Here is a 23,776-nt window from a genome sequence, read left to right as displayed (position 1 = left end):
TCTTACCCTTCTTATTTTCAAGTGTGGAGGTGTGTGTGTGTGTTTTACGTAATTCCTACAGATTTGAGGTTTGGAGAGAAAAGAAACAGCATTTGCCTGCTCTGCCCTATTTAAACTAGAAGTCTATCTTCCAATTTCTATATAATCTAGTATTTGGGAATGCTATATGATAATGCCTCATTATCATACAGTTTGATTTGCTAAAAATTTTTGCCTTATATTAAGCCCAAATTCAACTTCCACTAAACTTCACTTACTCGCCCCAATTCTATCCTTTATATTTATATTGAATATAGTATATCTAATTTGATGGTAACTCTCATGTTCTCCTTATTATTTTTCTTCTCCCCCAGGGCAAACATATTCAATTGCTTTAAAAAATTCCTGACCAGTCATATAGACCTTTCACCATTTTAGTTGCTGACTACCTCCTGACCTGGTTTTTATATGCAAATTTCTCCATTGTGCCTTTTAAAGTGGGCCTCCAGAACTGAACAGGGGGAGGCAGTCCGACCATTACAGGGTCCAGTAGGACTACTAACTCCCTTGTTCTGGAGACTCTTTCTTTTTTTTTTTTTTAAAGATTTTATTTATTTTATTTTTTCCCCCCAAAGCCCCAGTGGATGTTGTATGTCGTAGCTGCACATCCTTCCAGCCGCTGTATGTGGGACTCGGCCCCAGGATGAACGGAGAAGTGGTGCCTCGATGCGCACCCGGGATCTGAACCCGGGCCACCAGCATCGCAGCGCGCGCACTTAACCACCAAGCCACAGGGCCGGCCCTAGAGACTCTTTCTAACAGCACAACCCAACATCCGCATATCGTTCTGTAGACACATAGGGAGCTAAGAGTACAATCCTTTGCTACTTTGTTCTATTCAGCCACTTCTCTCCCTCCCCTATTCTGTACTTGTACACTTGTTATTAAGAATCTACAATCAGGACTTTATCAGGTGTCCTATGAGATTTCATGTTATGTTCATGCAAGGGCTATAGACAAGATCAGGGATAAGCACCCTACAGTGCCAAGCAGTTCCCCTCCCATCCCCACCCTCCACTTTTGAACATTTGGGGAGAAAGGGAACCCCATTCCAGGAACAGTTGCTCAAATACTTTCACTGCCTCTGCAGAAGTGCTGAATAGAGCCATCAACTTGGAAAATCTATTGTCTTTGAGTCTCTGGCTCCTTTAACCATTCTCCCTGGCTGACCGACTGTCATTTATCTATGGAGCGCCTCTCCCTTCACTACTGAGAAGTCAAAACCTACATTCAACTTATTGCACAAACTCGATTACGTTTTCACCAAAACAATTAGGCTTCTTTCTCTTATTAGAACAAAATGCTGCATCCCTCTGAAGATCTTAGAGGGCTAAAGACAAATCCTTACAAAAGAAACTTCTATGCAGCCTTTTGTGGACCTCCATACATCTTGGTCAGTTTCCTCAGGTCACTCACTGCTCCAGCTGAGAGCAGAAGAGAACACCGCCAGGTCAGGTTGCCAGAATACTAATCAGAGCATTGCCCATCTTTGACAGTGACACTCACAGGACCAACCCACATTCACAATAGTAAAATAATGTCCCTTCCCTGCTGTCTTCAACAAAATCCTAAATTCAAATTTGGAGAGTATATTATGTTGTTTTAATTTTTAACACAGAAGGGAAGATAGTAAAATGATCTCAAAATATAGAACACAAATTCATCTCCCAAGAAAAAGGCAGAGCAGTTTGTCCCAGAAGAATATTCCCCTACTCATATTCTTATAATGCTGCTCCAAATTTTTTTTTTGTGTGTGTGAGGAGATCAGCCCTGTGCTGACATCTGCCAATCTTCCTCTTTTTTTTTTTTTTTTGTTGAAGACTGTCCCTGGGCTAACATCCGTGCCCATCTTCCTCCACTTTATATGGGACGCCACCACAGCATGGTTTGACAAGCGGTGCGTCGGTGCGCGCCCGGGATCCGAACTGGCGAACCCCAGGCCGCCGCAGTGGAGTGCACGCACTTAACTGCTTGCGCCACCAGGCTGGCCCCTGCTGCTCCAAATTTAAACTTTGTCTTTTAATGCATAAAATTCTCGAAAGGTCAAATTCAAGTTGGGTACTCAAAGACAAAACAAAATATTTATCTGATTAATTCAATTAGCTAGTCTACATAATTAAGACTCCTATACTTTTTCAGGTAGTTTTTTTTTTTAAGGCCATTCTCTGCATAATTTCCACAACTTTCTATTTCTTTTTAGCTGAGAAATGGTGTTATTTTGAAAAGAACCTTATGGATGTATATCAAAGATTTTCCTTACACTGCTTTGTGGGAGAGAAGAACTTTTACCACTGCATTTTAATTTCTCTCCTCTGTAAGGGTTGTGTTTAAACAGCCTATTAAACTTCTTACTATATGTGAGCAGGGCACTGGACAAATGATTGTTTCCACATTGCAACAACAAATCAATCATAAATCTAAAAGGTTAATAAGAAAAACTAACTCAACTTTAAACAAGTGAATCATGTTAAAAGAGTCAAAATGATATTTCACTTGCTAGTTATGGATATGTTGATCCGATCCTACACTTTCAAAAAGAGTGAGATCAACATTGTGAAACAGTGATAAGGGCCACTGATTTCATCACTTCTTAAAATTTTTAGTATAAAACCTGAATTTTGGCTGTCCATGCTGAAACTTAACACCAGATTACTTGGACAGTACGTTTTCCTTCTTTTTACAATAGAAAAAAATTGAAATGCTTGGGCATAAAAATCGTTCTCATTATTAAAAAAAGAAGAAAAGAAAATCTAGTAAATGCCTTAAATAAGAAAGATTACTGTGGAGATGTAAGTCTTATTAACCGTTCGTTGGTATCACGGTTATGTAAAATTTTTTATTGACAGCATAAATCCACCGTTTCATTATTATTTGCTGCCAATACAATCAACATTATAAATAAAAAAACAAGAAATTCATTTCAGATTTATAACTAATGAGATACCAAAGTTTATTAAAAACACTTGTGGCATCTCTACATTGTTTTAAAACGCCAACTTTAGAAATGGAGACCAACCAAATGCAGCATTCTCTACCCCGATCTGAACTGCGTTGATTTTCCCCTTGTGTGTTTTATTAAATAAAACAGACGAACATAGAATTTTATAAGCCTCCAGGGATAGACACCACAATGTACAACGGTTACGCCATAAAGTGGGAAGAACTAAGAAGCAAATGGAGGAAAATGAGACTTGCTTAAAGTAATTTTTCAAGCAATTGCAAAGATGAAGTTATCTAGGAATGTCTTCAGAATTACTTTTATGTGCTCTATTTATTAAACTAGCCTGGGCATTAGTGTACTTTTTATGGCTTAGAGACTCTTATTAAAACACTACTAAAAAACGAATATACACACACACTCATACGTACATGAATGTCCCCCTGTTATGTGGAATTTTTTTGTCCATTTCCACTTACCTAAACTACATTGCCAGACATTTTCTAAAATAGAAGACCAGTACTATACCCAGGTGAAATCACCGAAACCTGATGTGGGACCTCTTTTAATCTCCACCCCTGGAATACAACACTGAAGATTTAATTCCACAGAGATGCCACTATGCTATGGTATCAGATATTTGGGTTTTAAGTCTGTACTTTAGCAGTCTCTTCCTAATCCTCTAATATATGGTGATAAATGTCTCCTTAATTTGCACAACAGTTTTCAATTACCCTCATAGGAGACCACCTTGAAGGAGCGAGTAAAAGGTTTAGTCATGGTTTCTATTTTTCTATTTGAATCAACACATTCTAGTTAAATGGACAATTAATAGGTCACTTCCAAAATAGTAGTGTATCGGTCCTGGTTAATAAACAGTCCCCACAGTTGATAATGGACCCTATGTATTCAGCCAGCCCTGTATACACTAAGCTCATCCACTAAATCCCTTTTCAGGTGGACAGGGTTATATGGGAAGATGAGCTAGAATGAGTCTATAAAAGTCACTTTCATTCACTGCTTTATTTTTCAGTCAAGTGCTTTAAATGGTGTCCAGAAATTCACTTGGAATGTGAGACAGGGGAAAAGACTGACGCACAGAGCCTGGCTTTATGACGATACAAAAGGGCAACTGACCCTTGCCCAAGCCTTTTCCATAAGAAACGGTTCCTAAAGTTCATCTGCACAGTGAAAAATCGTGGTGAGGTCGCGTGTGGATGAGTCAAGTGAAAGTGACAATTGGTCACGGGTCTGTCACCCATTGTGGCCGGGTCCCAGCCATGTAAAGTGCTCTGTGGGAAAGTATCAGCCCCCTAAAGAGATGCTCAGAAGCTTGCAGCTCATTAAACGGCCAGCATTTGCTGCCTCACTTGTCAGGAATCATTCTGTTGAGCAACCGCTCTCCTGAAACATTCATAAAACACAAGCAGAGAGGCAGCCAGGATCTGAATTCAACCGTGCCAGTGCTCTGTACCTTAGTCTGACTCTCCTATTTCACTTTTCGCCTGACAGAGCTGTAAACCTGAATAATGTCTTCTCTGGGGCAGATGAAATAAATGCACCCCTTCACTGGACTTCTCCATCGTAAACCCAAATTCTCTGTCTACAGATTATTATCTGACCTAGAAATCTCAAGATCAAGATGAATTTTGTTTATTTTTAGTTAGATGTTTCTTTTTTTGCTTGTGTGTGTGTGTGTGTGCACACATTCTACAAGTTTTTGAAAGTTGTCATTCTCATTCCACCCCTGGACACTATTAAAATTTTGTAACGTTCAAAGAAAAGTTCTCTTGAAAATACTTCCTACAACCCTGGTTGGTTTTCTTCAAGATCATGAAGAGGAGGTATTTATCTCCTTTTACAATCTTAACAATTTTAAATTATTTTCTATGGACACCTAGCGACTTTCTGTGTCACATTTTAAGCTGGATGGAAATTTTACACAGTACAATATCTTAGCCTTCCTTCCTCTCTTTTTTCTTCTGTAAATGAGTATTGCTGCACATTTCAAAAAGAGCCAAACCGGTCCCTCTGAGATCTTTTATATCAAACGGAAAACAAGTTGCTTTCCTTGGTGTGTTAGCCCTGGGTTTCAATGCCACTAGAAACCGCTCACAATTGCTCAGTGTGCTGAGGTTTGATAAATCTCTGGAAACCTCCTGAATAGGATCGCTGTGATTTTTAGCGAGGAATTAGCTCCTTGCCATTGCATTACCAATTAGTTTTCCAGAGCGCATTAAATCCCGCTGCTTTGGTTTACAGAATAACTGAGGCATTGCTGATGAAGCATAAAAACTTACTTGCAAAGGCAGTGGGGGATGCAGGGCGCCGACAGGACCCACCGCAGCACGCCGAGTAGAATGGCGGGGCACTCAGAAAAAAAGGTTTGGAAGGCGCTGCAGAGAAAGCATGGATCTCATTGATTAGCCATTTCTTTTAGACAACATTCAAAATTCCACTTTCCCAAAAGTCACTGAGTAAAGCACTTCATTTTTGGAGCCTTTACTTAATTATAACTTTTACTGAAATTAAAGTCACTTTAGAGTAGCCTTTATCTGTCAAAGAGCTTGCCAAATAATTTAATCAAGACTTCGAAGATGTGGTAGAAGGACTCAAGTTGTCAAAACCAAACTTAATAGTTGACTTTCGGTGTGGTCATAATTATAAGTGGTAAATATCAAATATTCCTATATTTAAAATATCTTGGAGCAACACCGCCCAAGTGAACTACCTGTGATGATGGCAATGTTCTATATCTGCACTGTTCAATATGGTGTCTACTTGCCACATACGGCTACTGAGCACTTGAAATGTGGCTAGTATGACTGGGTAACTGAATTCTTCATTTAAATTATTTAGACTCATGTGGCTAGGCACTATCATATTGAATAGCACAGCTGTAGATACAATACTTACCAAGAAACAACCTGAATGTTATGTGCTTAAGTTTAATTTTTTAAAGACATTATATTACCCTCTGGTCTATTTTCAGAAGGTTCTTTGAAATATATAGTTAGTTGGATTCCAAAGTTGATAATAGCAAATTTACTAAACAATTCCATAACAAAAAGAGGTTTTTCTGATTACTTTTACATGTTTAAGAGAAATCTAGTCAACCTGAAAGAATTTGTGTTTATAGTATAGGGAGTTGCCATATAATTCTGTTCTGCTCATTTTATTAAACTACACTATTCATAACATTTTCAATACATACACATGGGATAGTTATCATCACTCTTGTAAATAAAGAAATTTTAAACTGTTTCTCAGTAGATGAAAAGTAGCTATAAAGGATGTCACAAACCTTAATTATAGCTCTTCTTAATTGAGCACTTACTGTAAGCCAGTCTTTGGGTAAGTACCTTAAATGCACCATGTCCTCTAGTATAATGGGGTTTAATACAATATAAATATGGGTGAGACTTCCTGAAGATGGGCAACTTGCTTTTACCATGGCATACCCAGCAGAGCGTCTGACACATTCTAAATAGTCAATAAGTTTTCAATAAATGAATGAATGATCTGTAAAACTAAGAAACAGGAAATTTCTGATCTTCTTAGGTAAAGAATGAGGATCAGGAATTAACCCCCTCCCTGCTCCCCTGACACACCCTGAAATACAGTATCTTCCATAACAGACAACCTTGAAATCTAGAACATGACTTGAAAATAAATATTTTTATTATTCTCCCTTCAAATTCAATGGCAACTTTTTTCTTTTCTTAATCATACACAGTGAATATTATTTTGAAACGAATATGTACCTTTTTCAAGAATACAGTAATTTCAGACTTGTATTTTAACCAACTGATAAGCATGTGTTTATTTCCACCAATATCTTTGAAGGATATATCAAAATAAGTATATTGCCCAATAAGAACTTTATAGTCTCAGGGTCCTTAATGCCTTCAAATTGCAAATTAATAATAAACACAGGTTTTTTTCTATACTATAGTGGAAAGTTGTCAATATTAATGTTTAATATCTGGATTTTCAAATAATAAAATATTTGTTTTTTGGGCCGGCCCCGTGGCTTAGCGGTTGAGTGCACGCGCTCCACTGCTGGTGGCCCGGGTTCGGATCCCGGGCGCGCACCGACGCACCACTTCTCCGGCCACGCTGAGGCCGCATCCAGGATACAGCAACTAGAGGGATGTGCAGCTATGACATGCGGCTATCTACTGGGGCTTTGGGGGGAAAAAATAAATAAATAAAATCTTAAAAAATAAATTAATTAATTAAATTAAATATTTGTTTTAATGCTGTTTTGAAAATACAGAACTAAGCAAAGTATAAAAAGGAGACCCATTGTGGTGTTCAAAAAGTTCTATAAAACTTTTTAAAAATTTTCATTGTTATTATAAGTTGTTCTAATATTGACTATAAACCCATCATAGAAATGATAAATCATTCATTTAAAGTTAACATCTTAAATTATATTTCAAGAGTATGGCATTTTTGAGGCAGCTACATTTTCCTTTATTTTTATAAATATACGAAGTACTTTGAAAAATGGAAATATATTTCTATGTATAAAAGTTGCCTCGTGTTTATTCTCAAGCATTTGTTAACTAAGTTATTTCAACTCCAAAATAAACACTCCACAGACAATTAAGTTATGGCCATTGTGCTGTTTGGCACTTTTTAAATTGAGGTAAAAGAAAAAGACTCAGCAATGTTGCATTTGCATACATATAATTAAACATTTATCGTGATAGCTGGAAACACACAAAAGAAATATTTGCTCAATATAAAATGAAGAAAATACGTACACTAATAATACTATTAAAATAACAATGCACAATATGTACAAATTACCAATTTTACTATTCTAGTCAAACTATTTCTCATTCTAACCTTGTAGACCTAAAAATGGAAAAATAAAGGATAAAAAAAGTGAATGGTTCATTTGAGACAAGTGATCAAGTAAATTCATTTGTGATAAATGAGGTTCTGAGATATATGATCTTAGTGTTAAATTTAACCAGAAAAAGTCTTAATTGAACAGTCTGTTATATTGCTTTATATTATCCTATCTTAATATAGTAATGCTGTAATCAAAATGACATGCTATCTACAGTAACAACTCTATGGCTTAAGAACTACATGTGACATGACCAGGCTTAAAGTTCTATTGTGTAGAATTTCTTCACCATTTTAAATCACCTCTTTGACACACATATATGTACACAGGAAATTAGTCAATTCTTGATTGCTATACATAAATACACCTTGTTTAAGCTGGTTTATGTGGAAATTGCTGTGAAATTCCAATTAAGTGCTCCATTTTTTTTTAACATGCTCCTACTTTGACATAGTCAAATGCTAATCCAGCTGAGCATGTGATTGCAGGAGTGTTGAAAGGAGTTAGGAAATAACCATTTAAAACAACGCAATGCATTAAAATATATACATTACACTTTTAAATGTTTGTAAACCACATACTTCTTAAAGCAATGAGCAAAATGGAAACAAATTTGATAAAAACAAAGTGACAAGTTGACAGATGTGTTAAAACTTTTGTAAGCCGTTAAAAACCACTTTGAAGATGCTTTGAAAAGGGCAGAGAACAAGGCTATTTCATCCCGGATGATATGCATTTCAAAGCCCATCAATGGAACCTAGGGGCAGTCACCTTATCATTTATCATGTGAGGAACAAGTCACGGTAGGCTTCGTGAACAATATTTATGATGATAATATGTAAGGATAATAATATGATGACAATATTTATAAGATAATATGTAAGGATGATAATATTTATGATGACTATATGCCAGGCACTGGACTGGCTATGTATTTAACACATGCTATTTCATTCATTCATGAACATTCAACCTCTAATGGGCATGTATCTGGAATGTGATGATGACTGTTTTCAGCAAATTTTTTTTAAAGGACAAGAGAAACCTAAATACTTTTGCATAATATTTAGTTATTAGCCATGAGGGACAAGGATTTCATGCACAGAGACAGTCAGTTATGCAGTAAGAGCTGGAGCCCAAGCTTTCCATAAGAGAAAAACAAATGGCCTTTCCCATGGAAAAAATGCACACTGTCAGGTTCTCGGCATGATGTTAGGTTTTCTTGGTACAACACTTCAGGATATTCCAAATTTTGGAGTATCCCACCAACAAATCTAACTTCTAGTTTTGGTGGGAATATCTTACAAGTTACAAACAAATGACTTGAAAATTTTGGAACTAAACTGGGGCCTGTCTGAATCCAAATGATTAAAATCTCTTATTCACAGAAAACTTCATGAACTTTTCACTTCTTTTTTTTTTTTTTTGTGAGGAAGATCAACCCTGAGCTAACATCCATGCTAATCCTCCTCTTTTTGCTGAGGAAGACCGGCTCTGAGCTAACATCTATTGCCAATCCTCCTCCTTTTTTTCCCCAAAGCCCCAGTAGATAGTTGTATGTCATAGTTGCACATCCTTCTAGTTGCTGTATGTGGGACGCGGCCTCAGCATGGCTGGACAAGTGGTGAATCGGTGCGCGCCCGGGATCCGAAGCCGGGCCGCCAGTGGCGGAGCTTGCACACTTAACCGCTAAGCCATGGGGCCGGCCCGAACTTTTCACTTCTTAATCAGATGTTCTGACTTATCTGAAGATACAGCACCAAATACCTAATAATTATTTTGAATGTTTAGCTAAAATGGGAACTTAGAGCCAACTTACTGGTGAACTGGCCTGATTTTTTTTTTACACTTAACTAGAGGGTTCTGTGATACAAGTATCCCACAGCCAAGGATGGTTATAAGCCTAGCTACAGAGCAATTATTTTCAAAATTCTGTTGTCTAGAAAGCAAGCAATACATTTTTTAAATTGTTTTTTTGTTATTTTCATTCTTCTTTTCCGATGGAGAACAACAGGTTATCTTAATGGGGTGAAATCACATTCTTTTTATTATCAATGCAAACTGGTACTAACTGACTTGAACTGACATTTCAAAGAAAGAATACTAAAGACCACTAATAAAACCTTAAAATAAACTTCAGGAGCCTACTGCGATGCCATGCCGATTGGGTAGCACATTTTAAGAAGCATGAGAAGAAATGAGAAAAGGTTCCAAGATTTCTTACTAATGCAACCAAGGGGTCAACAAATACCTCTGGGAAAGAATAACAGGGAATTAAATAATTTCAAAACGATGGCTTTAATGACCTCCTTCAAGCGCCAGATACATGGGCACTGAGAATAAAGACATCTAAACTTCTGACCTGAAAATAATACACAGTTGAACAGACTATCTGGAGTAGAGTGCACCAAAAATAAAGAATGGTAACCATCTGTCTTGAGTAGTAAGACCTAAGAAATATCAATTATTTATTAAGGTGTGATTTATTTTATCACACAACCCGGAAATAATTCATTTCTGTGATCCCCATGCAAACGTGCCTGCAATCACAAGCGAAAGCAAGTTAAGTCAATTCATCCCTTACTTTTCTGCTCATCAGAAAACAACAGAAGTCAGCATTTTTTGTCTCACATATCTGAGAGACAGAAAAACAAAGGTCTTAATGTTCTCGTACAGCTCATGAGAAGACAAACCAAGTGCAGGGTCTACTTGTTTGATTCTGTCCTTTTAATTCCATGCAAATAATATTTATTGCAAGTGTCACATAGTGCACCGTGTGCTAGGACTATAAACACGAAAAAGGAGTTTCCCTCCCCGGAGGAATTTCTATTTTTTAATATTCCTTAACTTACAGATTTTGAATCTGCTGGTCAAAGGAATGAAATGTCAATTTCTCCATACTCCAAATTCAATTTTGTTCTGTTAAGTCTGAGGCATTCCCCAAGAAGGAGATGGGATCTGTGAGTTTTCCTAACCAGTGGTCTCAACCTTGAATACACATTAGAATTACCTGGAGTGCTTTTCAAAGATACAGATGCCTGGGCCCCACACCAATTGGGTTAAGTCAAGTTGGCTAGGAGTGGTCCTCCTAGCATAGCCTCTTTCAAGACTGCAGAGCAGAATATAATGTATAACCCGATGAGACCGCTGAAAAGACCATAAAACAATGCCTGACATGTAGCAGGCACTCAATAAATGTTAGCCTTTACTCCTACCATTATTATATAATTTGAGATCAACTCAAACACAACATATAAAAAGAAACAGCCTGGTCCAGACTTCCACTGAATACACAGAAGTAAAAAGAAAATATTGTTAGGAAAGCTTTGTCAAAAAAGGCTTGAGGCAGGAAAAACATCTTAATCTGGATCTTGATTTGGAAGGTATTTGGGATGGCAAAAGTTGAGAAAGAGGCATCCCAGGAAGGAGAGTTTGCACAAACAAAGGAAAGGAGGCAAGGATGTGGTGATGCATGGGGCCAGTTGAGGAGACCAGCATGACTACTGGACAAGGCCAAAGGAGGGAGCATTACACAACGTGGAGGAGCTAAACACAGCTGATGGAAAGAAAGTTTGGAAGGACAAATTGAATATTTTTACTTGATCTAATAGTCAAATGGGGATAATTAAGGTTTTCTTGAGTAGCTTGGTGATTATTTTAGAAAAATTCACCTAGCAGCAGTGGAAGACATGGTGGAATAAGGAGGGACTAAACGGAAGGATTCTACTGCAGTAATAATATGCTGTAGCAATAGGGAACCACAACCATTTGTTTGGACACTCCCACCCGCATCTTCGCCTCTATCCTCACAACATCAAAGGTGGGTAGGGTCTGGCCTCTCCTCAAGCTCTGGGGCCCTAGTTCATTGCAACCATCAAACGTGGTCACTACTGCTGCCTCTCCCTTCAAGGAGTCTCCACTAGACAGTTCTGGAAAAAAATGAGCTATATTTTAGGAAATCTCTTGCTCTTTTTATTATAAAATCAATGCCACAGAAGAGAATACCATAACAGAATAGTACCTGTAGCTCTGAAAAACTCTAAAAGCCTTAGCAAAGGCTCCTTTAGCTCCCACCTATACCACTCTATGCAATTAATTCCTGCATTGGTCTACGCAGATGTAGCAAGAATTGTGTCTGATGATGGTTATCCTGATTTTACCCTGAGGCAGATTTTTTTTTCTTATTTTGTGAGGAAGATCAGCCCTGAGCTAACATCCATGCCAATCCTCCTCTTTTTGCTGAGGAAGACCAGCCCTGAGCTAACATATATTGCCAATCCTCCTCCATGTTTTCCCCAAAGCCCCAGTAGATAGTTGTGTGTCATAGTTGCACATCCTTCTAGTTGCTGTATGTGGGACGCAGCCTCGGCATGGCCGGAGAAGCGGTGCATCGGTGTGCGCCCAGGATCCGAACCCAGGCCGCCAGCAGCAGAGTGCGCACACCTAACCGCTAAGCCATGGGGTCAGCCCAACCCTGAGGCAGATTTTAAATGGCTGCAAATTATTTGACGCTCCTCTCATAGAGAGGTGGGGTCTATTTCCCCTTCTCTTGAATTTGGATGGTATTGCTGGCTGGCTTGACCAAAAGATATGGAAGAAGTGACATTCTAGAACTTCCAAGGCTGAGTCATAAGAAGACTTGCAGCCACTGCCCAGGTTTCTTAGAATGTTTGCTCTTAAAACTCTCCCTTTCAGCACCCAGGCACCATGCTATAAGAAACGTAAGGCAGTTGGAAAGTCCAAGTGTAGATGCTGCAATGAACAGCTCCAGCTGAGCACCCAGCCAACAGCCAGCATCAACTGTCAGCCATGTGAGTAGCCATCTTGGACATCCAGCCCAGTCGAGCCTTCAGATGACTGCAGCCCCAGCTGACATTTGTTAACTGCAACCACATGCGATTCCAAGTGAGAACCTCCCAGCTGAGCCCAGTCAACCCACAAAACTGAGCAAAAATGATAAATTGTTCCTTTAAGCCTCTAAGTTTTGAGATGGTTTCTTATACAGAACACTCCTTTTACCAATATTTTACTTATGGAGCAACAGGGGAAAGTCTTTCACATCTTTCCCTGTATCTTATCAATGGGTTTTTGAGGTATGTGCTTAAAAGTCAAATGCTGTCCCTAATATCTGTGCTCATTTTGAAATGAGGAAATAGAGGCTAAATGAGGTTAGGTGAATTGCTTAGGATTATATAATCATTAATCTAAAGACCTGAGACTTGAATCTAGGCTTTAAAATGATGGACATGCTGCTCAAACCAGCTCAGAAAACTATACAGTATTTTAAAATTTACCCAAATTTCCATTTATGCTTTGGAGAAAATGTTGGCAAACTTTTACTATAAAAGGCTAGATAGTAAATACATTAGGCTTTGTAGGCCAGACCGTCTCTGTTGCAACTATTCAATTTGTAGTGCAAAAGCACCTGTAGAAAATGTGTGAACAAATAGGTGTGACTGTTCCTGTTTTGAAGAATCAGACTATTTTTTTGTTTCAGACCAATATAACTACAGAATTGGTTCAACACATCTAAACTCAATCCAGCCCTCAGTTAGTGTATTAAAACACTTGCCAGCGGTCATAGTTTTTAATCTCTTTTAATGAACATAAATCTTCTCAAAGAATAACTTACTGACTCATTCACATATTTTAATTTAAAAAGCATTAGAGATTTAAAGTTTTAAAGAACAAGAAATTTTGAGTCCTCTCAAGAGGACTATAGAAATGTATATATTATATATTCTATTTCTGATGGTCACTTAGAATTAATAAAATTAAGATTATTATGGTATGGTGCCTGAACATGTGAAAGAAAAGTGAAAAACCTAGTTCTTCTTTGGAATATTTACAAATAAGAAGGCAATTAAATATTTGGCAATATATAGAAAAAGACTTGAAATTTTTCTTTTATTTTTTCCCTTTCCTTTTCCTGGATGCTTTGGTTCTGAAACAAGAGTCTAAAAACTTATAGAGGCTTTTTGATCTTTGACTTCAGAGAGAATTTTAGTGGCCTAAGTTTACCGTTAACATAACTCACCAAAAACGTGCCCCTGAAATATTCCCAATAGCTGGTTGACAAAACAAATAATGCTATTAAAAATTAAATCAGTTATGGTAACTTTATATAAAGTGATGAATCACTCAGCATTGCCAAATCAAGTACTGACTGCAGGCTAAAAAGAATGAAAGAGAGAGATTTCATTAAAAGTGGAAACATTATTGAAAGTAAAATAAAACATTTTGGAATAAAATATACAAGGGTCTGGTAAGCATATTATACATTAAGGCAAAAATCCAATTTCTTACTAAGAGAGTATAAAAATAGAAGCATGATCTAATGAAGTCTTAACTAAGGATTCTAACAAGCATTCCTAGATAAAAATCATATTGTTTCTTTTTTATAATTTGCCTTTTTATTCCTGGCAGACTCCAGGTGTCTTTGAAGGAAAACTGAAAGTTATTTAACTGACTTAAAAGATGTGTACTTTCATAACGAAAAAAAAATTACTGTAATTAAAGGAAAAACTTTACTGAGAGCCTCTGTTAACCCAAGATTAAGTGGATAAACACTGTATTAAGTGTTGCAAATCAAGTCCTCTCAAAAGATATAAGATGGATTCTAAAGTTGGAGAATGTCAACAACAGAAATATGGTGGTGGAAAGTAGGTTGTGTGAGGAGTAAACGAAGTATCTCCTCCCACACTAACATAAGGACATATTTGTTTAAATATTTTCAAGATGATAACATTTCACTTCTGTTAAAACTTGCATAGCAAGGAATCACAAAGCATTTTATGAACACAACTATTACCGAAGTTGCTTCCTTTGCTTACAAGTTGCTACCATTTCTATCACCGTTCAGCAGCAAACTTAACCACAATGTCTTACAGCAAAAAGAGACTTTTTTCTGGTGGGCACAAGAACAGGAAGGAGGTGGCACCCCCAAAGAGTATACAATGGAGTCTAATGCACAGCTTTGGTTCCAACATCTGAGCCACATGTATGGCAAACAAATGTAGATAAAATAACATTGACAATCCTTTTAAATTGCCCACAACATATGGCATCCAGTACGTAACCCTGAACTCGCTGAATCCTACATTTATTTCTGCATAAATCCTTACGTAATTTTCTGGGCATTCAAACTATTGTGTCTCTTAAAATAACCCTCAAATCCCTAAAGTGAATAAGAGTTAAGGGGAAAGTTCTAAAATGTTCCTACTTGCCTGCTGGATTTACTCCCATTTTATTATTAAACCTCAATAACTTCAATACATGTTAACAGATTGAGATTCCTTCTTGTTAAAGTGAAGTCGAGAAGCATGTGCTAGGGGTTGGGAGAGGGATAGGTGCTCGAGTCAGAGGCCAGTTACATGCAGTAAATTGCTCCCCTGTTGCAGTTCCTTCTCAGACATTATTTTGTTAGAAGTGTGGCTTATTCCATCAGTACCAGAAGCAAAGAGACTATTAGTCCTATTGGTTCTCTTCTCTGTAAGAACTTCTCCTTGAACCTGAAGTTTATTAACTTGGGGACCATATAATAATTTGTTCAGAGCTGATTCCTCATGAATTACGTAAAAGTTATTAATATGTTAATATAAATCCAAAGATATGGCAGGCAGATTACAAAAAATATACAGATGTAGTAAGAATATGGTTCGGGATTATCTATAAATTCCACCAAAGGATGCTTATTAGGGCAATGGCCCGAGTGAGGAACCACTAGAATGGGTCCCATCATTATCCTTTTCCGAATTCTCTGTTCTCATTGTCCTGGGTCTGGGTCAGCATCATCAGCGTTCAAGAGTCTGTCATTTTAATTTGCCAAAACAAATCTAGAGCAGAGTGTTCGCAAAAATAAATGACAAACTCTGGCCTAACAAGTCAGATCACCAAGTCTCCAGTTAGACTGGAATCCCTATTTGGAGCACAGATCCATCTTCTCCTCCCTCTCCCAAGTACCTAAAACATAAGAAAAGCTATTTTATTTCACACTTTCAGTGTATCTCAATGAAACTGGAAGAAACTACAAGTTGGAGCACAAACACAGGTGCAAGCAGTTTAAGACAGAGTCAAGGATTAACAGATAAACACTAACTGGAACAAGAAAGTGGACAAGAAAAGGAGAGGGCACACTAAGTATTAATAATAAGAATAACGGTAATAAGTATTAATAAGAAGAATTAATGGTAAGAAATAATCCTAACACGGTGCCAGGAAAAATACTATGGATCTGGTCCCATTTCTATATTATACAGTACAACTTACTTAACAAAATTACTATAAAAAAATAATAGTTCAACTCACCTATCCAGAATAAACATTTGCTTTCTAATCCTTTTATATGTAGCACAAGGAGTAGATTTAATAATCAATAAATGATATTCAGGAAATTATGTTTATGTCAAACATTTTCTAAAATGTTTAAAATAAATGTTATTAAGAAGTAAGGCCATTTGTTCCACTTATTTTGAAGAAAATTGGTGCCAAACCAAGAGAAATTTAATTTTTTTAGCTTTTTACACTTCAAGACCCTCTTTTATAAACAAAAACATGAATATTTTAATCTAGCACAATATTCACCAAATAATGACATTAATCAGCTTCTGGGGAAGGATCGCTGATGATTAGCATTTATTTGCAAAACCTCCTGTTTTCCACTAATAAACTATAACAAATTCAAGATTTTTTTCTTTTTTTCCAGATACAACCCCTGGAGGGGAACCTACTTACTACCTACTATGTCCCTCTCAAGCCTTGAGGAATGCCCTTTGACTTTTAAAGTTAAGTTTTTAAGCTATATAATTTGACAACATATAGCTACAGAGTGTTCCTTTTCTTGCTCTAAATACTCAAAGACTTGCCAATTTTCTGGGATGAAGCACTGACAGCTATACTTTCATACATGACCTGGAAATCTGTGTTACTGTGTAACTTTCACCACATTTCAGACACACAACAAGATGCAGGAGAAAGCCAGTAGTTCTTCCCTTATGGGCTCAGATACAAAATCACAATCTGATTTATTATTGTGATACATGTAATTGGTCATCCCGTTATCCCTTGTCAGTTTCTCATATTCAATGAAAGACTAATCTAAAGGACCTGAATATTTGGGGCAATTTTCTTCTCTTTCACAAGTCCACATATGTTTAAACTGGTACTTCAGACATAAACACAATTAGCAAGTACAATAATCATTGTAGGAAAAAAATGGCCTATTATGAGAGTTAAAGCAGCTAACAACTACAAAAATGCTTGGTAAACCATAAAGCAGTACAGAACATGGAACCTAAGGTCCACAAGGGCAGAGACAGTCATCTGTTTTGTTCATTGATTATCCCAATGACCTAGAACAGAGTCTGACACATGGGAGACACACAGTAAGCATTTGCTGAATGAATGAAATATACGGTATAATTAAATGTGGGTAACAAAAATAATGAAGCAGAAATGCACACAGCGGCATAAATCCTCTAGTGCTGTATTTCACCAATGCACTTAAAAAGAACTCTGGGGTTTTCTCATGCAGCATTTAGACTGGTGCACTCAACACATTAAGGCTGAGAAAAAAGTCGATAGTCAATAGGCTGAAATGATTAAAAATCACGTTTTGTGATCCATTCCTAAATTAGTGTCTAAAGGATCAGAACTGGTTGTTTGCAGACACTTCAGACAGAAACCTTATCTTTCTGAAAACAGTAGCTTTCTATCTCCTTTATACTCTCTACAGAACATCACTCACTGTTTCATCCTCATCTAATTTTCAGGTGATAGGTAACATTGTCAGCACTCATTATAACTTCCTAATTCTACACAGTATAAAAATTCCCACAACATTCGGTAAGGCAATAATCTGTCAGTTAAATAAAACTGGGGCAACGTTCAGAAAACTACATTCTCTGTCAAATTACAGAAACAAGTGAATGTAAATGCTGGTTTTAAGCAGCATATTTGTGGGCACAAATTTATGGGGTTTTAATTTTAAGATATTTTTCTAGTTTCAAAAATTAAATGCACTCTTTACAAGCCTGATTTTTTAAAATAAAAAGTTATTTGTTCAAACAAAAATTACCTAGGAAAATATCAAATATTCCATGAGAACTGAACAAAATATTAGGAAAAAAATATACGCCTCAACTATTTTAGAATATGGCAAAGAGAAACATAAATTCTTATACCCTCTAAATTATTCCAAAAAATCACTGTTGCATTTTGGCACTTTAATAAGTGTACAAGAATGAATATGTTCTTGAAAATAAAAAGAATGTAGTTACGAAACCCTTTTCCCAATAATTGCAATGCTTTGAACGGAACAAAGAGATATACAAAATTATTTTTCAGAGTTATTGAAATATCTGCATTTGGTTCACATTTGGTTTATCGAAATTTAATCTGTAAAATCTACAATGGTTAAAATTAAGTAACTTTCCATGGTTGAGTAGCCAATCATGATCAGGAGTAATTTAAGAATCCTTGAAAAATAACTTCTATGAACACGACGCCAAATCACCAAAAGTTATGCAAATCACCAAATTTTCTTGAAAATGTTATTTTTATAAGACAATATTAATTATTTACTAACTCTTGTCCACCCGAACCCGCTTTATACGTTTCTAATTTTCTTAATACTTCAAAAAGAACAGAGTGGCCCAAATTTCCAAGGCACATATACTCTGCCTCAACTGTTATTTGTTCCTCTCCCAGGCTGCAAAAAGGCTTCCTAGAATTTAGGTTTTACACTACGTGAATAAGAGCGGTGCTCATACAATTATATTTGCTCCTTTCTGTTAGTAACCATTTCAAACTGAAAGACCAGGACAGGTTCTAAACATGTTAAATTCTATAAAGCCATTAGCAATAAATTTGATCCGGCAGTTTGCTGGGACAATGAATCTGCTGAAAAAGCGTCTATTAGTCATTCTGGACAAACCCAATGGGATTAAAAGAATGAGTTAAAATAGTCTAAGGAAGCAATCTAAAAAGAAAAAAAAAATTAATCCAGCGGGATATCAGCTCCTGGTCTCTAAGAGGCTTTTTCCGTTGTTCATTGCCAATTTCGGCAGCGCCTCCGCAAGCCTGAGCTAATATTTGACTAAACTGTCCGCATCCTCTTCTCAGTCATACTACTTGGGTTTTATGCGGGAATTACCAACAAACCAAGCAAAACTGCCTTTATTTTGGTAAATGCCCTCTTATTGTTGAACTTCCCACTCCAGGCGCCAATTCAACTGTTTCAGCTCAGCACGAAGTACAAGTCGGCCTTGATTTCCTTTCGCCTTAGTGATCTAAAAACCTGAGTGGAGAAAGCCAAAACTTTGCGCAACTCTCCTTCCAAAGATCTTTGCGCGCGTTCTCGAACTGTCCCGACCGTCGCAACACTTGGAGAGGCTAAGGACCCCGGGAGAGGCTAAGGACCCCGAAGAGGGCCGCGCGAAGCTCTACTTGCCAAGAACTTTCCAGGGAGCCAGTGTCGCGCGGCCTCCGGGACAGGAGCGGGCGGACAGAAATGCTGAACTTGGGAAAAACCATGAAACTGGTCCAGCGAGCTCAGAGATCTCGGGCCTGGGGCTGCCCTTTCCGGCTAACACAACGAGGTGCCTTCAGAGTTTCTCCGGAAAGGCCTGAAAATCAAGGTAGTTCTACCACTTGTTGAAGGAAGGGGACATAGAGGAAGCTGGCAGCATGGGCTGGAGGGAAAAATCACAATTCTTGGTGGTCCCCTCCTTACCCCCGAAGTAGCATTTCCACTGGAGCTCGAGATGCTCTAGGAAGGTCCCAGGCCGGCGCGGAATACTGCACACAGGGGCCGGGGCGCCCTCGGCACAGTGCGCAGAGCCGGCGCGCCCAGATCCCGGGACCGGCCGGCCGGGAGGCACCGGGCGCGGCTGCAGAGGGGAGAGCTGGCTCACCTGGGGTTGAAGGATGGAAGGTACAGTCCCGGTCCGCCGAAGCCCGGCCCGGCAGCCTTGCCCCGTCCGCCGAGGCGCTGAGCACTTGAAAAGCCCACCGCGTGCCGTAGGGCGCCCCGGGGGGACTGACTTGTTCGGCCGCGGGGCACAGCTTGAGAGGCACAGGGCTGGCCGGCAGGGGCCGGACCTGCGCGCCGGCGACGGCTGTGGCGGTGGCGGTGGCTAGAGCCGTCGCCGGGCCGTGGGGCGCGGGTGGCGGCAGCCCGTGCGGCGGGGCGCCCCCGGCCCGCAACAAGTTCTCGATCAGGAAACTCTTGCCCAGGTTACCAAAGCCTGGCGCTGCGGGGAGGTTCAGGAGCGCGGAGGAGGCTACCACGTCCCAGTAGGCGCCGGCGTGGGCCGCCACGGCGCTGGGGAGCATAGTGGGGCGCCCGCGGGCCGGCTGCGCGCCCGCCTCTCGCTCGCGCGCCCCGCACCCAGCCCCGCGCCGCCGCCTCCCGCAGGGCTGGAGCGCGCTAAACCCTGAGGGGAGGAGATGGCACGGAACACGCTGGCAGGCTTGGAACGGTAGTATTTATTTGGGTTGGGCGTTTTTTAAGGGATGGGAGGAGTGAGTGTGGGAGGGGGGAGCTGTGCGTTTCCCTGGCCCGTGGCGTAGGCTCTGGGGGCGCCGGCGGAGTCCCTCCCGCTGTCTATGCAGATCCGGATGGGTTTTTTTCTAGAAGGCTGGAAGGTGTGTCCAGCTCATCCATTCATGTCACCCGGCTCACAAAGTGACAGACGCGGCCAACAATAAGGGCAGCTCCGAGAGTCCGAGTTTTGGCAAGGGGAGGGGATGCGTAGCGGGAGGAGGTGGGCGTGGAGGCGACGTGGACCCGGCGCGCCCGCCCCCTCCGAGCGGCCGGGTCGAGCCGCTGCCCCAGCTCCGGAGTGCGCGCAGCGTCGGGGGCTTGAAGTCTCGTGGATGCCCGCAAGGAAGCGCCCTGAGGGCTTGCGGCTTTCGCATCCGGAGAGTGCTTGGCGCTCCACCTGTTGTGCGACCCCTGGCTCTTAAGAGTTGATGTCACTTCAGGAACGGATTGGCATCCAGGGGAAGTGACTGGAGTCACTTGGGCTCTAGTCATCATAGAATGTCACAAATGTTACTGAGACTGTCATGGTCGTACCGATGAGAAGTTACCTATTAAAGAGTGGGTTGTGTATGTATTCAATGTGGCCCCTATTTTAAGGGGGAAAGGAAATGAGTTTTTTGGGGAGACATTTTAAGAAATTTCTCAGTTTCCAGGGATTTATTTTCACTCATGTCTTAATAAGATTTGATTTAGGAATCATTCCAGAAGAGATGATCTAATAAATTTTGGTATAGAGAAGGGGATTTTAGTCGGAGTTGGTGAAATGGCACAGATGGTTGGATCCAAAACCCCGGGAAGAAAAGCCACCCCTAAGTTCTCCTAACCATCTGTGGGTTGGGTATTCCACCGCAGAGACGGGGATGAGAACACTGAATTACTTAGGATTACGGTTGCTCTTTTTTTTCTCCCCCTAGAAAACTGGGTATTTTTCAATTTATTAGCAGTCTGCTAAATAGAGACTGGACAGTCTGCTAATAGAGACAAGCGCACACGCATGTGTATATGTGTAATTAAAAGTCCCTTTAACCACAAGATAATTTTAAAGCCTCATTTTGGAAACTGTCTGTATCAATGAAATGTTAAAACTGTGACTTTTCTCTCGGTTAACGTTCCCCATTGCCACTCTCCTGTGCAAATTTAGATGAATTTATTTAGAATAAGGGTTTTTAAGGATATCTGACAAGTTTGGGGGTCACATTTAGAGTTTTCCTCTTTACTCTCATAATAATTTGGTCCCTGGCTTCAATTTACTTAAAAGCTTGCTAAGGTTGCTAGGCTAATGAGATACATTTACTTTTAAAAATTCACCTTTTGGGGGCCTGCTCCGTGGCTTCGTGGTTAACTGCGCGCGCTCAGCTACTGGTGGCATGGGTTGGGAACCCCGGGCGCGCACCGTCGCACCGCTTTTCCAGCCATGCTGAGGTGGCGTCCCACATACAGCAACTAGAGGGATATGCAACTATGACGTCCAGCTATCTACTGGGGCTTTGGGGAGAAAAGGGGGGAAAAAAAAAAAGAAAGGAGGAGGATTGGCAATAGACGTTAACTCAGGGCCAGTCTTCCTCAGCAAACAGAGGAGGATTGGCATGGATGTTAGCTCAGAGCTGATCTTCCTCACAAAAAAAAAAAAATTTCACCTTTTGGTGAACTTGTTGATTTATTTTTCATTTACATTAGCTATGTCCAAAGCTTTTGTGAGGTCCACCCTCCCGGAAGATGAGCATAGGCAGCTAAATTAATAAAGTTAGAATTCTTTTCTAATGTGATGTACAATTTTATCACCTGCTGCTAAATGGGAGGGGAGTTATTTGCAAGGCTGATGTATCCTACTATATTCATTCACTTATTGATTTAGTCAATAGACCTTTACTGAGCTTGTGCATTGAGCGCTTGTGGTGTCCTGGGAATATACAGAGAGAAGAAAGATCTGGTCCTTGCTTTGTAGGAGGTCACAGACAAGTGAGGGAGAAAAACAAGTAACCTCTGAGGAGGGGCTTGTAATTTGGAAGGAAAAGTGTGAGAAAATTTCCAGAGGAAGTCTCCCCGAAACTGAGTCTTCAAAGGTGGATAGTGGTTGGGGATGGGATGTGAAGTAGTAACCTTTGACATTAGCAAGGAAAAGAGAGATATCATCACTGCCATTCGCATATCATAGCCACCATTTATCCAGTGTTTACCTTCAGCCAGGTATAGTACTCTACACTTTATACATACTAACTCATTTATCTTCACAATAATGATATAAAGTCAGACTATTTTTATCCTAGTGATAGGGATCAGAGAACTTTTTCTAAGGCTACGCAACTACCAGAGGCTGAGATACAATCCAAGCTGGATGAGCCCAGCTGGATAAGTCCATACAATCCAAGCTGGATCTCATCAAGCTGGATGAGAGCAAAAGTTAAGAGCAAAGGCTCTTAACCTTTACGTTCGACTGGCACCCTCTTCACAAACCTGGTTTGCCATGCTAAATGGTGTCACCTGGCCACACATGGGAGGCTGAAAAACAAGCATTCCATTTTTCTTTAGTGGAAGGTGGCAATCAAGGTTTGAGTCAAGAATGACTGTTAGGTCAGCCAACTTGCCACAGCCAGATAGGAGACAGCTGGAGAAATCCAGACACAAAATGATGTGGAGTTTAGTAAAATTAATGGCAAGAAGAGTGGGATGGAAGGGATAATATTGCAATGGTTGAGTTTATAGGACTGGATGACGCAGTTCTCAACTGGGGTGATCCCCTCCCTCCCCAGGGGACATTTGGCAGTGTCTGGAGATATTTTTGGTTGTCGCAACTTGGCAGGTGGTTGGGAGTGGGGGTCTTGTAGGTATCTGGCAGCATCTTGTAAGTAGAGGCCAAGGAGGCAGCTAAACATCCTATAATATACAGGACAGCTCCCACAGGAATTATCCAGCCCAAAATGTCAATAGTGTAGTGGTTGAGAAACCTTGGTTACAGAAGATAAGGGAAGAATGTAGGATCACTTCTAATTTTCTAGTTTAGTGACTGAGTAGACGCCCATTTACCAAGATGGGGACTTATGAGTTGAGGAGCAGGTTTTACATAGGATATGAACAAAAAGATGGTCCAGCTGAGGACCATAATTCCCTAGCGGATGGTGGAACCACAAGATGAAAGGCGCCTAAGTCCCTGAATCACCACCTGAAAGGCCAAGAAACATGAGTATTTACATGAGTAAATCATGACATAAGCAAAAAATAAACCTTTATTAGGTAGTGCCATTAAAATTTAGGAGTTGGTTTCCACAGCGTATCCTCGCCTACCTTAGTTAATATACAGCTCTGTAAATGCCTCAAACCAAAAGAAGTAACTTGATCCTTACTGACTTGGGCAAAAGTCTTTTCATGGGAGCAAGGGAGGCAGAAACTAGTT

General features: G+C 39.7%; 1 protein-coding gene across 1 annotated transcript in view; it reads right to left on the bottom strand.

The window, feature by feature from the left end:
* DBX2 (developing brain homeobox 2) overlaps positions 1-20,209 on the bottom strand; it is a 35,901-nt gene extending 15,692 nt beyond the window's left edge. Inside the window, exons 1-2 of the mRNA XM_004428920.3 lie at positions 19,754-20,209; positions 5,278-5,373 (exon numbers count right to left, since the gene is read on the bottom strand). Of these exons, the coding sequence (XP_004428977.2) occupies positions 5,278-5,373; positions 19,754-20,174 (517 nt within the window). The 5' untranslated portion in view covers positions 20,175-20,209. The remainder of the gene's footprint in view (positions 1-5,277; positions 5,374-19,753) is intronic.
* Between the last annotated feature and the right edge of the window lie 3,567 nt (positions 20,210-23,776).

Source organism: Ceratotherium simum, chromosome 17 (assembly GCF_057802395.1).
Source record: "Ceratotherium simum simum isolate JZ-2026a chromosome 17, ASM5780239v1, whole genome shotgun sequence".
In the NCBI taxonomy this organism is placed as follows: Eukaryota; Metazoa; Chordata; class Mammalia; order Perissodactyla; family Rhinocerotidae; genus Ceratotherium; species Ceratotherium simum.
This window is presented reverse-complemented; position numbering and strand designations above follow the sequence as displayed.